This window comes from Heteronotia binoei, chromosome 21, assembly GCF_032191835.1.
Source record: "Heteronotia binoei isolate CCM8104 ecotype False Entrance Well chromosome 21, APGP_CSIRO_Hbin_v1, whole genome shotgun sequence".
NCBI classification, from domain to species: Eukaryota; Metazoa; Chordata; class Lepidosauria; order Squamata; family Gekkonidae; genus Heteronotia; species Heteronotia binoei.
Genome location: NC_083243.1, coordinates 152,850,109 through 152,864,813, shown reverse-complemented (window position 1 = coordinate 152,864,813; position 14,705 = coordinate 152,850,109). Strand labels below are relative to the sequence as shown.

Sequence of the window (14,705 nt, the reverse complement as noted above, 5' to 3'; positions counted from 1 at the left end):
TCCCCCATTGTTTCTTCTTTCCTTTCCATGAAATCCTTGGTAAGGGAGAAGTTATGGGGGCTTTTCAGTAGGGTTGCCAAGTCCCCATCTTCCTGTAGCGGGGGACTTACACGTGTGCACTTTGTGCACACATGATTCAATGACGTCAGCCAGAAGTGACATCATCAAAATGGTGGTGCCTGTGCAAGGCCGCTCTAGATGTTTCTGGGAAAACTCTATGGGTTTCCCGGATGCTCTAGCCATTTGGGAAGTAAAAAATCTATGGTGCCTATTGTACCATAGAGTTTTCCCTCTCATATGGCTACAGCATCCGGGAAACCCATAGAGTTTTCCTGGAAACACCTAGAGTGGCCCTGCACGGGTGCCGCCATTTTGATGATGTCACTTCCTTTCTAGGAAGGGAAGATGAGAACCCCACCCCCAAAAAATCCTTGTGAGTCTTCTGCTTGTTACCTTACAACTTCAAACATCATAAAATGTTATCTTCTTAAAATGCAGGAAAGCTGTGAAAATTCATTCTTACTACTTTCTATCATAACAAAGAATACTAAAAATAGGGGCATATAACATACCCCAATCAATATACCCATCTTTCAGCTATAGCTTCACTTCTGTATGTTTTAAATTATTATTGCAATTCTCAAAAGTTTTGCATACAAGCATTCTGCGACAACATTTTCGTACTTTATTTTGCAATACATGTATTTCTATATTTTCTTCTTTGATCTAAGTTTTTTTCTTGTTTTTTCACATCTTGTGCCAACCCTTTTACTCCCTTTAGAATTTAGGTTGTTTATATTAATTATCTATTATATTTTTCATTTTTAAGGTCAAGAAAAGATGGATTTCAAAAAAATGTTGAAAAAAAGGTAAGACACTACTTTCCATCCCTGTTACTTTTCCTCAAGAAGACTGTGCTCTGGACTTTCCTGCTAGCATGTTCCAGTATAGCTGTTTGTAGGACGTTGGGTTGATGCAGAGTAAGCAAGAAGCTGTTACTGCTTCTACAAGAGTTTTCCCAATACATGAGTAAGAATATAAGCATCACTGCCATTAATGAGGAACGCAAACAATACATGAATCAATTTTACATATTTACTTATCTAAAACATTTTTCCCACCCCCCAGCCTTCCGAGGTAAATTACAAAGCAAAACACAGAAGACAATACAACAGCTCATTATACTTTTATCCTACAGTTTCCTAGTATCTGTGAGAAAATGTGTAGCCCTTAAGTATATATACAGATCCTCAAGAAGGCAAACAGTATCCCCTGCGACCATTACAGATCAGGGATATTGTGCATTGGGAAGGCTGAAGCCCCTCTCGCCCCAAAGCATGGTCCCAAAGTGAATCAGTGACCGATTCCCCAATAGCCTTATGCCACTCTCACACTCCTCTTTTCTGCGGGGCTTCTGTCAGATGTCACACTAGCTGCCACAGGGCTGCAACTTGCTTCACCTCTTTTGTGCAGCAAACAGAAACCAGTTTTTAGAGGATCTTGTTTGCTGCGCAAAAGTTGCAGCCCCGGGGCAGCTAGTGTGAAACCTGACAGAAGCCCCACAGAGAAGAGGAGCGTGAGACCGGCATAAGGCTTGTGGGGAATTGGTCAGTGTTTTGTATACTTGGGAAATGAGCTCCCTCATACCTGATATCTGACTGTCTCAGTTAAAATCAGGTCAGGGGGACCCAGAAACTACACATTACAAATAATAACTTGAGACAATGGAGTTATAAGAAGACTCTTCCCTACAGAACTCAGTAAGTCCAGTGGGGGACCAGGAGAGGCAAGGCCAACTGCAACACTGTCCCCCTCTCAAACCAAGTGAGCAGGGGCTGCACAGTTCTGCTTTTCTATAAGCTATAGGAAAGCACAATGAATAGTAAAATCATGACTCGAAGAATGTTGAGAGAAAATTGGATCTCAGACTTCAGTTAGCCCAGCTTACTGGAATCGGTACACAACCTAAGCCACACAGCTCAGAGCATTCTTAGACAAAAAGAATGGAAAGGTAGCAGAACATATTTGTGTCTAGAAAGTAAAGCACAATGGACTGGGAGTAAGTTGTCTTTAGGGATCCAAACTAGTTTAATAATCATTGAATCTTGGAGATTTTATTTTTTGTGAAAATCTTGAAAATTTTCTTAAGACCTCTCCTCAGCTTCAGGAATTCTTGGAAACAGCTAGTTCATTTCATACGTGCAGGGGGGCCCCGGCACCAAAGAAAAAAGAGAAGAGGGTAGTTGATGAGAAAGAAATGCTGGAGATCCTCTCCAAGGTACCCAAGAAGGATTTTGAGAAGGTCTGTATGGAATATGGATTCACAGATTTCCGAGGACTCCTTAAAAAACTGAAGGAGATGAAGAAGAAAGTGGAAGTTGAGGTAAGTGATGCCATCAGACTATGAAATGCTGGGTCAACATATATATCTGTTTATGAGTACATTATAAAATATTCTATTACTTAGACTGCATTTCAGTAATTTTCTTCAAATGTCCTGCCCTTATGCAGTGACAATGGGTTGGATCCAACCAGCTTTTCTGTTGGTGAAAAATGTAGTAGGGGTCCCCTTTGACCACTGAACAGAGGGGAATTATATCAGTTTAAATGAAAAAGATGGCTGGGTTCAACAGAAAGTTATCTAGTGTTGCAATGTTATTCACAAGCAGAAAATTATTTAATAAAATTTAATTGGAATACATCTACAAAACCTCTAGGAACATTGTACCTAAAATACAGAGCTTGAGTGAAGGGTGAAAATCAATAAGAACTTTAAAAATATTCCAAATTTAATATCCACAATCTGAAAACAGTGAAAAGTTTAGCTATAAAAAATTATCAGTTCAATCCATAGTCCTGGAAGTCATTAGTTGGATTCAGATATTCCCTTGTTTCTACTAACAGAGAAGCCACATTTTGCTATTTTTTTTCTCTTTCATGAATAGCACAAATCAAAGGCAGAGTTTTAAGAAAAAGCAAAATAAGGTTGGGATGTGGCAACTTATCAAGAATTCTGATTTATTCTTAGTTAATTGATATTACAGGCTGTACGAATTCTGAAACCTCTGGAGGATGTTTCTGTTAAAGTGGATGCTACAGCAATATTTGATACTATCTTGGAACTCAAAGATCCCAATACTAAGCTGATATGGTTAAAGGTAACCTTTATTTCAGTTTCAGTTAAGAAAGTTGAAGTGTAGGATTTTCAAAGTAAGGAATCAAAGGGTACTTGCCATAGGTTTATAACAAGCTATTTTGGTGGCTTTCTAGTTGTTCAAGACAGTTGAACTCAATGCCATACTGAAAAAGAACTAATAAAGGTAGTTCATGGGTGTGTTCATACACACTAAATAATGTGCTTTGCAACTAGAGTTTTACTGTGTAAGAATGGCAAAATCCACCTGCAAACATTTACCATGTGAAAACAGCCCATGCTGTTGCACAATAATACATACAAAACACAAACATAATACATATATTACACAATTTAACATCAATTCCTTTCACTACTTTTTGGGAAATTTTCCTGGTGTTTCACTGTCCTTTATTTACTTGCCTGTGATGGCACATTCTTTTGATGAATTTGTGCTATTATCCATACATTCATTTTTCAACCAACATTCACTGCTTTGCAGCCCTATACTGCCATTGCAGACTGAGCCTTTATAATTGTAAGCATGGTTATCATTTGATGGCTTTCTTATAAAATTAAGTCTTGCATATCTAAATGAGCTGTCACAAATCTAATGCCACAGAGAAAAATTTAATGTTACCAGAGGCCATCTCAAAAATACTTCTCAGTGAAGTCACTTAATATATTAGGGTGCCAGGAATTGCATGCTCAGTAATCAAATGATGCTTATGCTTGTAGAAATTTGCATTTTGATGCTACTGCCTCAAGTTTGGATGCCCTGAGTGTATAACCATCTCCTTGTTCTTGCAAAGATGTCCATGTTCTTTTTTGCAGGGTGATGAACCTTTGCGCATTCAATATTCTCTTGGGAAATATGACACAAAACAGATGGGCACTAAGTATATGCTCTACATCACCAATGTGAATGAAAGTGACATGGGAACATACAATGTTTTAGTAGGTGACAAGACACTGTCAGCACGACTAAAAGTTATAGGTAAATTTGATTTTTAATGTAAGAAAGATGAAATTATTGTAAGTTAGATCCAGTGACTCTCTTCTGTTTAGATCCAGGTGGGCAGTGCATGCACATGAAAGCTCATACCTTGAATAAAACTTGTTTGATCTTAAAGTTGCCACTGGATTCAAACTCCTCTTTTGTTCGTTGCATCCAGTGACTCTCCTCCTCTCTATCTTCCTCCAATTAACAAATAATTCATAATCAACTGTTATTTAACCTATAAACATAACCTACAGTGTTCAGATCCACCAGAAAAATACATCAGGTGCTACAATCAGGAAAAGACAGAAGAGACCCTCTCACTTCTGCAGTAGTATACCGCATACCCTGCAGTTGTGAACAAGTTTACATCAGGACCACACAACGTAGCATCCAGACAAGAATAAAAGAACATGAAAGACACTGCAGACTTGGCCAACTTGAAAAATCAGCAGTGGCTGAACATAGCCTAACTCAGACAGGACACAATATCTTATTCCAGAACACTGTAATGCTGGACAACACATCCAATGTTAGATTACACAGAGAAGCCATTGAAATCCATAAACACAAACACAATTTCAACAGGAAGGAAGAAAGTTTAAAACAAATAGGGCATGACTTCCAGTCCTACAGTTTACAACAGCACTACAGATAGGATTAGAATGTAAATAGCCAATCCATATACAAAAGAACCCCCTCAGGTAAGCTCCTCCATTAGCATGTCAAGGCCCAGGAAGCATCCACAAGATAATGACTCAGCCCTAACCTACCTGCCTGAGTAGATATACATTACCTGCCTACTGACTTCTTCTCAATTTGACCCAGAGAAAACTCCAGTTTTCTGGGTTATACCTCTGAGGATGCAAGTCACAGTTGCTGGTGAAACATCAGGTCTCACAATGCCAAGACCAAGGCCACACAGCGTGGAAAATCTACCACAACCAATGTTATTTAATTACTCTCTTCCACCACATTGGATCCAATAACTCTTTTCTGCTGAGTCTTCATTTGACTTCACTGGAAGAAGTTAAAAGAATATGACAGTGGAGGAGAGACATTGGATTCAATTTCATATCCTCAGCAAGTACAAGTCATAGCAATTCTGATTATTTTTGTAAAAAGGTAAAGATAGTCCCCTGTGCAAGCACCAGTCGTTTCCGACTCTGGGGTGACGTTGCTTTCACAATGTTTTCATGGCAGACTTTTTACAGGGTGGTTTGCCATTGCCGTCCCCAGTCATCTACACTTCCCCCAGCAAGCTGGGTACTCATTTTACCGACCTCGGAAGGATGGAAGGCTGAGTCAACCTCAAGCTGGCTACCTGAACCCATTATTTTTGTAGAAGTACACTAATGTACAGGAGCTCATGTTCTGACCTATATTGTAGAGACTTCTCAACTTCTAAGGGCAAATATAAAGAGTGAAGATTGTTTTTGTCTCATGTTTTAATAGATGAGCCCCTAAAGTTTTTGGCAGACCTGCAGCCTTTGAAAATAACTGAGAGGCAGACTGCTGTATTTGAGATTCGCCTTTCAAAGAAGGTGCCCAATTTCACCTGGAAATTCAATGGGAAGGAGTTGAAGCGGGATGACAAGTATGAGATCATCTCATCAGAAGATGGATTAACTCACACACTGAAAATTAAAGATGTACGCCCAAGTGACATGGGTGAAATCAGTGCTGAAGCTGGAGAACTAGTAACAAAGACTGAGCTTATCATCCAGCGTAAGTAATGCTCAAGTTGTTTCTCATTGTCTGTGTTACTCAAATAAGGCATTAGAAGGCATTGGAAGTGCATTAAAGAAATTACAGTATTTTCTTGCCCAGTGTCTTGCTTATTAATGTTTTTTTGTTTTAATTGTTTATATATATTTATACGTGTTCTAAATCTTGTTTTAATGGTTTTATTATTCACCACCTTGGGGAACCTAAGTTGGGTGGGAAGGTAGATTTTAAATGTTTTGAATAAATAATAAAATAACTATCAAATCAACTGTTCATTGTATAAATTCATTATTATTACCAAGGCCAAATTTTGAAATGTGGAAGCAACAGGAAATTTAGTAAGAAGGGGGTCAGTTTTAATAAATTTTAGAAATTTAGTAAGAAGAATTTGTGGTTGCTTGTTGACCATAACAGGAAAAAAAATCAGAATTAATGGGGTGAGAAGGCAGTGTCATTTGCACAACAAAGATTTGATGCATTTCAATAAATGATAGATTTATCTGTTCATGGTATGAGTTGACATTGAAATTGTAGGATGTGCAAGGAGTCTTAAATTTACTTTTCATCATTTTTTCATTTTATCACCATAGAATAAGATGAAAGAAGTCACCTAAGACACAGAATTTGCATAGGTTTACCCAACAAAGCTGCTGGGGTTGCTGTCCTATGTATACTATAATGGGAAAGTGTTCTGTTTTTAATACTCAGAGAGCTTCTAAAATTCTGTATAGTAACAAAGGGTTCCAAAGACAATCAAAAGTTGCAATAGGGTATTAAGAAACTGCACGAGCAGCTTCATTCTTCATAGGGTATATGTGATGGTTGCATTTGTAGTGTACAGCAAATACATTGTGGATGATGTATGTATTTACAATTAAAGATATGTAGTATATGTTTGTATATTTTCCACTTTTTATATTTGTGCAGGAAACACCTGTGGAACACTAATGCATGTGCAACAAACATGTTTGCCAAATCTAGAATGGGTCTATAATGTGCCTTCCAGTAGATTCCAGTAGATTATTGCAGAAAAAACATGGTGTTATGCCCTGATTTAATGGAGGAAATCTTGGTAATGTCTCACTGTGGGTATTTTTAGATGGTGAATCAAATCGGGAGATGACCTGCTTTTTTTTTTTTGGTAGAAATGTTAGAGGCACCAATCCCATGTCTTGGAATCTCTGTGTTTGCCTTATGATTATTGAACCAATATACTGATGTTAAACTACCAGTCTTATATTTGGCCTTGATTTGGTTGACAAATTCTGTATAACCAGTCTCTGTCTCCTCTCTCAAGGCACTCCAATTAAGTTTGTCAGAAACTTGAAAAATGTTCGTGTCAAGGAAAAAAGCAAAGCTTGCCTGGACTGTGAGCTGACCGCTAAAGATGTTACCTTGAAATGGATGAAGAATGGAAGGGTGATAGAGAGATCTAGCAAATATACCATGACCCATGAAGGAAAGACGGCAGAACTGATAATAGATGATACTGAGCTGAATGATTCAGGAGAATATATGGTAGTTGCCATGCAAGATAAGGACCCCACAGAGTATTACAGCAATTGCAACGTAATTGTGGATGGTAAGGTTGACCAAAGGAATGTGCTGAAATGTTTCATGAAACTATGCCTCTGAAAGGTCTCTGATTCCAAGCAGTTGGGATGTGGGTGATAGAACTGGGAGGAGAGTGACATCATGTTGCTTTTATTTTCAAGCTGCAGGTAGCTTTTGTTTATTGAGGAGTGCATCACATGACAATTATGTACTAAATAGTCTGAAATAAAGTGTAGCTGTTCATCTGCGTGTAAAATGCTAGACATAAAATGGATGAGCTTAACACAGTGGCATCTCTTTTCCCACACAAACCGTAAAATGAAACCTTATATAAAGAGGTGCTGGGAATAGTGCAGTATAGCGGTTAAGACTGTCAGGACTGTACAGACTCCCATCAGCTTTCTGTTGACCTTCAGCCAGTCACTCTCTCTCAGCCTTCCTTCCACCCCACCCCATTGTTTAATACAGTCAGACCCATCAAATAACAACAACAAACAACACATAACATCCATATAGCAAAATGTGCAGCTCAAGATAAACACAATTTAAAATTGGGCATATAATTTCCAAAACTTTCAAGTCTGGAATATTAGGCTTAAAATAATTAACTATTTCCACCTATCAGCTGTTTCCGATGTCTTTAGGCCTGCTCTGTAAATGATGTCACCTTTAAAGTAATTTCCTGGCCGCTGTCTGCTAAAAGCTTATCTAAATAAAAAACTGATGTTTCTCCCCGGAAACTGGCTGCAGAACAGAGTTATATAAATTGCTCAAATGCTCTGGTAAAATTTGCACTCAAAAAACACATGTTCCCTTGTCTCTAACCTCCCCTCATTACAGATACACAGTCTTTCTTCATAGGGACGCTTTTTATATTTACCTCTCTCAGCTTAAACCACTTCTAAAGGCTACTGTAAGGGTAAAATGCAGAAGAGAACCACTCTGAGCTCCTTGGAGGATGCGTGCGTGTGTGTGTGGGGAATGTAATAGATGGGATGAAAAGATTTACAGGCCCACTATAACATACATAGTAGTCCAAACTTTTCAAATGCCATGATATGCCCAGATCACTTCTTTCAGTTATACTTTAGTACTGTCCAGAAAGGAAGAAATTATTGTAGCAGCTATTCAGTTGACATACATAACTACATTTGCCTGAGAAAGTAGCCATGCATAGCCATGCATCCACAGATACTGGATGAGCCGTTCCATGCTGGGCCTATAAAAGGAGAAGTGCACATCAACAAATAATTAATCATTGCTTATCTAGATCTCTGAAATCTGGTAACAAAAACCCCTCAATCTGAGGGAGTGTTTGTATTAGAATTTAAAACCCTGTTCATAAACTCAAGAATATTTTATTGTTCTCAAGTCCAATGATGCCATACTTGGCATTCCTGTTCAGCACCCTTCATCCCCTAATGAAGAGTATTTTTACCCTCTCCAGAGAGATTTGCTACGGTGAAGAGTGGCATGTCAGATGTTCAGGCTCCAACAGGAGACCCAGCAGAGCTTTGTGTTGTCTTGAATGATGAGAAGGTAGAAGGTGTGTGGTTAAAAGATGGTAAAGAGGTAAGAAATTCATTTTGCTATCAGAGGAACTTACATAAATGAAACTTTTAAGTAGCTGGAACTACCTTTGGTGTTAATGTGTGAAAGAAAGTATAGCAGCCATTTTAGCATGAATCTGATAACTGGTTGCTCAACCAAGTCCATAGTAGGTTGTGAAGGGGAGAGGCTCATAACATAGCATTTTCAGACTATAATATAGTGGGTTCAAAGCATTGCAGAGACGAGATCATAGTGAGGACAGCTCTTTATTAAGGAAAGCATGGTGAAGGCTGCTCCCAACTGACTAAGGGCCTGTGGACTAAACCTATATACAACTCTAATCTCCTGCACTAGCTTGCCATTGGTTCATTCAAACAGGCAGGGGTCTGTGATAGGTGCAGGGCGGCAGGTATTTGGATCCCACTACCCATTGTTATACAGTCCCCAAGCTCTGCTTTCCTGGCTCCAATGAGCCGGCAGGAAGTACATACTTTAAGGCACATACATAACATCCCTCCCCCCTAAGTTCGCAAGCCCTATTGTATGTAGTCCTGTAGGTACGCAGGCTTGCGCTGCTCGTGTGTTGACCTTCTGAGTTCCGGGGCCTCAGACGGGGGGTTTGCAGCCTCGGGTGCAGCAGGCTGGGGCCCAGTGGCATTGTAGCCTCGCCCAATGGTTTGGGGTCTTCTTGATGCTCAGCCCCAGCCAGATGTTCTGATTCTCCTTGCGGACCGGGTGTCTGTTGAGCCACAGCCACCGGGGCCATCGTTTCCTCTGTCTCCACCTCCGGACTGTTGGCTGGTTGGGGCTTGCTACCCTGCCCCCTGGTGACTCGCGGGGCCGTAACTGGTCTATGTGTCACCTCATTGTGAATCCCTCTTCTGAGGTGACCTCATACATTACTGCCCCCAGTACCCTGGAGACTCATGCCGCTCCCCCTCCAAAGTTTTTAGCAAAAACCAGGTCCCCTGTGTCGGATCCCCTGGGCACCCGGACCGTCTCTGGTACCTCCTGTAGGTTTGGGGCCCGGTCCGGGTGCATACGGTCTAGTAATGTGTTAAGCCTCCTACCCATGAGCAGTTCTACTGGGCTTCGGTCAGTTACCATACTAGGGGTGTAGTGTTGGGCAAACAGGCATTCGGCTAGGCGGGCTTCCCAGTTGCCCTGGATGATATAGCAGAGCGATTCTTTGGTAGCCCGCACCATCCACTCCGCTTGGCCGTTTGTGGCGGGATGGAAGGGGGCCGACCTTATATGCTTTATTATATTTCGGCCACAAAAGTCTTGGAACTCGGCCAAAGTGAATGCTGTCCTGTTGTCCGAGACAAGGGTGTCTGGCAACCCGTGTGTGGTGAAAACCCTTTGGAGTGCCCCTAGTGCCGCCCTGGTGGAAGTGGATGCTACCAAGATTACCTCTAGTCACTTAGAGTGGGAATCTATGATCAGGAAGAATACCTGTCCCTGGAAGGGCCCCGCAAAATCTAAATGCAGGCGGGACCAGGGGGGACCGAGTCTCCTGGCATGGCTGGCAACGAGCTACCCAGGACTCAATGGCATCATCGATCCCTGGCCACCAGACATAACTGCAGGCTAGCGCGTTCATATGCACAATACCGGGGTATGTCTCGTGTAGTGCATTGAGGATCCTCTGCCTTAAAACTGGGGGTACCACCACCCTGTTTCCCCACAACAGACATCCCTTGTTTACAGACAACTCATCCCGATGAGATACAAATGCAGAGAACTCTGACCCCACCCGGGCCACCGGCCATCCCCTCCACACCCAGTCCAGGACCAGCAAGAGGGTCTTGTCTTTCCTGGAGCATCAGGCAATGTCCATAGCGTGTACCAGGCGGTCCAGAAGGGACTCCAAATGACATTATCTGGTAAGCCAGGGCAGGATCTGGGTCCATGGAAGGCAGTGGCAGTCAGCTCAATGCGTCCACATGGCCCATCGCCTTCCCCGGTCGGTAGCACAGGCTGTACTGATACCCCGCAAAGAAGATGGACCACCGCAAGACCCGCAGTGACAGCATTTGTGGCGTCTGGCGGTCAGGGGCAAACAGTCCTAGCAAGGGCTTGTGGACTGTGTGTATTGTGAAAGGCCAGCCATACAAATAGTCATGAAATTTCTTTATCCCTGCAACTATAGCCAGACCCTCCTTGTTAATCTGTGTGTAGTTGCGCTCTGGCTTTTGCAAAGTTTGGAAATAGTATGCCACCGGGACCTCGTGGCTGTCTGGCAGCACATGAGCTAAGACTGCCCCCACCCCGTATGGAGACGCATCACAGGCCAAGACGACTGGCAGCTGCTCATCAAAAAGTGCACCAGAAAGCTGTTGGAAGTCAAAATGTCCTTTATTGCCTCAAACGCCGAGGCTTGCCAGTGACCCGAAACCCACTGAGCCCTTTTGTCCAGTAGGCGGTGCAGAGGTTCCGCTACTGCCACCTTATGGGGAAGGAAAGCATGGTAAGAAATTGAGAAATCCCCAAAATGACTTTAGTTCCTCTTTGTTCCTGGGGGCCAGTGCATCACAAATCATCCTGATTTTGTCTCTAGCTGGGTGAATCCCTTGTTCATCCACCCTGTACCCCAGTAAGTCAATGCTGATCACCCCCAGTTCACATTTCTTTCTCTTGACCTTCAACTCCGCCCTGTCAAAACGCTGTAAAACTGCTAGGAGGCGGGATGCAAATTCCTCCTCCGTGGCTGCGGCAATCAGCACATCATCGAAGAACGGCTGGACCCCAGGAATGCCTTTAAGGAGAGACTAAGTTCTGGAAGATCCCCAGGGCCACGCTGACGCCAAACTGCAGCTGTTTGACCCTGAAAGCCTTACTGTGTGTGACAATAGTCTGTGCGTCTGCAGTGGCAGCATCTACTGGAAGCTGGTGATAAGCCTGCGCAAAATCGAGCTTCCCAAAAATCTTAGCTCCTGCCAGCGAGGCCAACACATGACTCACCACCAGCACTGGATAAGCGTGGCCTTTCAGTGCCTTGTTTATCATACATTTGTAATCTGCACAAATGCGCACACTGCCATTGGGCTTCACTGGAGTGACTATGGGGGTTTCCCATTTGGCATTCGCCACCGGCTCCAGTACCCCTTAAGCCACGAGGCGGTCCAACTCCTCCTCTATCTTGGGCTTTAATGCCAGGGGTACTGACCGGGCCTTCAATCTAATGGGCTGCACATTGGGGTCTAGTTGTAGGGTCACTGGTTCTCCCTTGTAGGTACCCAGGCTGCCATCGAAAACGGCGTGGAATTGTTCGCACACCCTCTGGCAATTGGTCTGGGAGGGCGCGGGCGCGTGATGGATGCCGGTTACTTGGATTCCCAGGGCCTTGAACCAGGACCGCCCCAGTAGACTGCACAGGTCCCCCTCGACTACAATCAAGGGCAGCCAGCCAGAAAACTGGCCATATTCTACATGGACATTTCCTACTCCCAGTACTGCGACCTCCCTCTTCTGAAAGTTCCAGACTACGAAGGGGGATGGGCTCAACCGGGCTTCTCTCCCCGGGCACAGTTCCCTGAATGTCCGGGCCAATATTACTGTCTGTCCCACCCCTAAATCGACTTCCATCTGGCAGGGGCTGCCTGCTGTGAGCACAGTCACCTTGTACCTGCCTGGGGAGGGCATGAGAAGCTGGCATATCTGGTCCCTTGCCTCAGTGAGCGCCTGGATGTCCTCCATGAACGCAACCTCGTGGCAGTGGCCATTTTTCTGTCTTGGTTTTCTGCCAGGGCACTGCGACTTTGACCGACAGACCCGTGCGAGGTGCCCCATTTTTCCACACGTGTGGCAGACGGCATTCTGGAACTTGCAGGAACGGCGCTTGTGGGCTTCCCCATAGCTGGTACATCCTCCCGTCGAGGTATGGTCAGTGGCACGTGGCTGTTGGAGCTTCAGGACCTGATGTGTCTGCAGTGCGTCTTCCTCACCAGAGTCTTCCTTTTTTTTTTTTTCAGGAACGTTTCTTTTATTAAATCATCAGTATTTTCACCAAATTACAACAATTAATTATCATAAAAAAGAAAAAGATCTTTCTGGTACAAACATATCATTCATCCTTGAAGAGGTAGTTTGGGGTATATATCAAGTTATGACAGAAAACAAACAAACAAACAAACAAAAAAGTCAACAACGAATATTCACATTAATTTATCATATATATGACTAGTACAGATACTTCCTAATATATTATTTCTCCCTATCCAATTATAAAATTTTTCCCATTTTCTACTAGCTTCACTTTCGGGCGTCCCTTTTAGCAAATTTGACAGAATATCCATTTCTGCGGCCTGGAGAATTTTTTCAACAACTTCACCCAGATCTGGACAGCTCTTTTGTCTCCAATATTTAGCGAAGACAATTCTCGCCGCAGTGAGAATGTAAATTGTTATATATTCATCCTCTGATCACCAGAGTCTTCCAAGTTGGACCACTGGCGAGCTGGTTCGTTGCAGTGGCCTGCTGCTCCTTATGCGACTTCTTGTAGGCAGCCGCCTCGTCCAGGGCGTCCACCAGCGTAAACTTCTTGTGCCTCGTCAGTTTGGCCTGTATCTTCTCATCGCAGATGCCCGCCACAAAACGGCACAGCAGCACTTCGTCGAGGCTCACGAAATCACAATCTCGAGCCAGGCAGCAAAACTCCGCTAAGAAGGTTGAAACGGTCTCTCCGGCCTTCTGTACCCTCTTGTGGTATTCTAGTTGCAGGGCTGTGAGTGTTGGCCTGTGTGAGAAATGCTTGGTGAGCCTCTCCGTGATGGCCTTACACGTGGCAGCATCATCAGTCAGCCGCACCGGCAACATCAGGCTCTCTGCCAGCGCTAGCACATCTTCTCTGCAGAGGCTGAGCAAAAGCTGTTTTTGCTTCCGCTTGTTTTCGATGTCACGGTAGAGGAGATAGAAGTTGAGTCGCTTCACCCATCGGTCCCATCTTTCAGGATGATTGGGGTTGAACTCCAGCAGTTGTCCATGGGGGCCAGGCACCGTGGCCTGGTCAGGGTTGGCCCTTGGAGAAGTAGTTTCTCCGGTGCTGGCAGAGCCGGAAGCTTGGCTCTGACTCATCTCCTGTCCTGGCGTGTCAACCCTTGTGAGCAATGGCGGTGCTATGCATGGAGCGGTAGCTTGCTGCGAGGTGCAGTGTGTTGCTGGTTGCTGCGTCGCCTACCAGGATCCCATCCTCGTCGCCACTATAATATAGAAGGTTCAAAGCATTGCAGAGATGAGATCATAGTGAGGACAGCTCTTTATTAAAGAAAGCATGGTGAAGGCTGCTCCCAACAAAGACTGACTAAGGACCTGTGGGCCAAACCTATATACAACTCTAATCTCCTGCGCTAGCCTGCCATTGGTTCATTCAAACAGGCAGGGGTCTGTGATAGGTGCAGGATCCCACTACCCATTATTATACAGTCCCCAAGCTCTGCTTTCCTGGCTCCAATGAGCCGGCAGGAAGTACATACTTGAAGGCACATACATAACACAGACGCTTAACATTATAGGTCATTTGCTGTATAGAACCATAGAGTCAAAAGGGGCTTTCTAGGCCACTGACCTTTTGCTGAATGCAAGAAATCCAAACAAGCATTCCCAACAGAAGACTGTCCAGCCTCTGCTTGAAAACCTCGTAAGGATGATCCCACTGTACTCCCCTAAACATAGGTACTAATTCAAGCACCATTGACTGCTTACCACAATGTCCAGTCATTTTATGTACCTTTATATTAT

At 43.4% G+C, this 14,705-nt stretch overlaps 1 protein-coding gene across 2 annotated transcripts in view; it reads left to right on the top strand.

The window, feature by feature from the left end:
• IGSF22 (immunoglobulin superfamily member 22) overlaps positions 1-14,705 on the top strand; it is a 63,146-nt gene that overhangs the window by 12,036 nt on the left and 36,405 nt on the right. For both annotated transcript variants that reach the window (XM_060263228.1, XM_060263229.1), the window contains 7 exons: positions 830-869; positions 2,206-2,383; positions 3,045-3,158; positions 3,968-4,130; positions 5,589-5,861; positions 7,159-7,443; positions 8,863-8,987. In XM_060263228.1, coding sequence (XP_060119211.1) covers positions 830-869; positions 2,206-2,383; positions 3,045-3,158; positions 3,968-4,130; positions 5,589-5,861; positions 7,159-7,443; positions 8,863-8,987 — 1,178 coding nt within the window. The remainder of the gene's footprint in view (positions 1-829; positions 870-2,205; positions 2,384-3,044; positions 3,159-3,967; positions 4,131-5,588; positions 5,862-7,158; positions 7,444-8,862; positions 8,988-14,705) is intronic.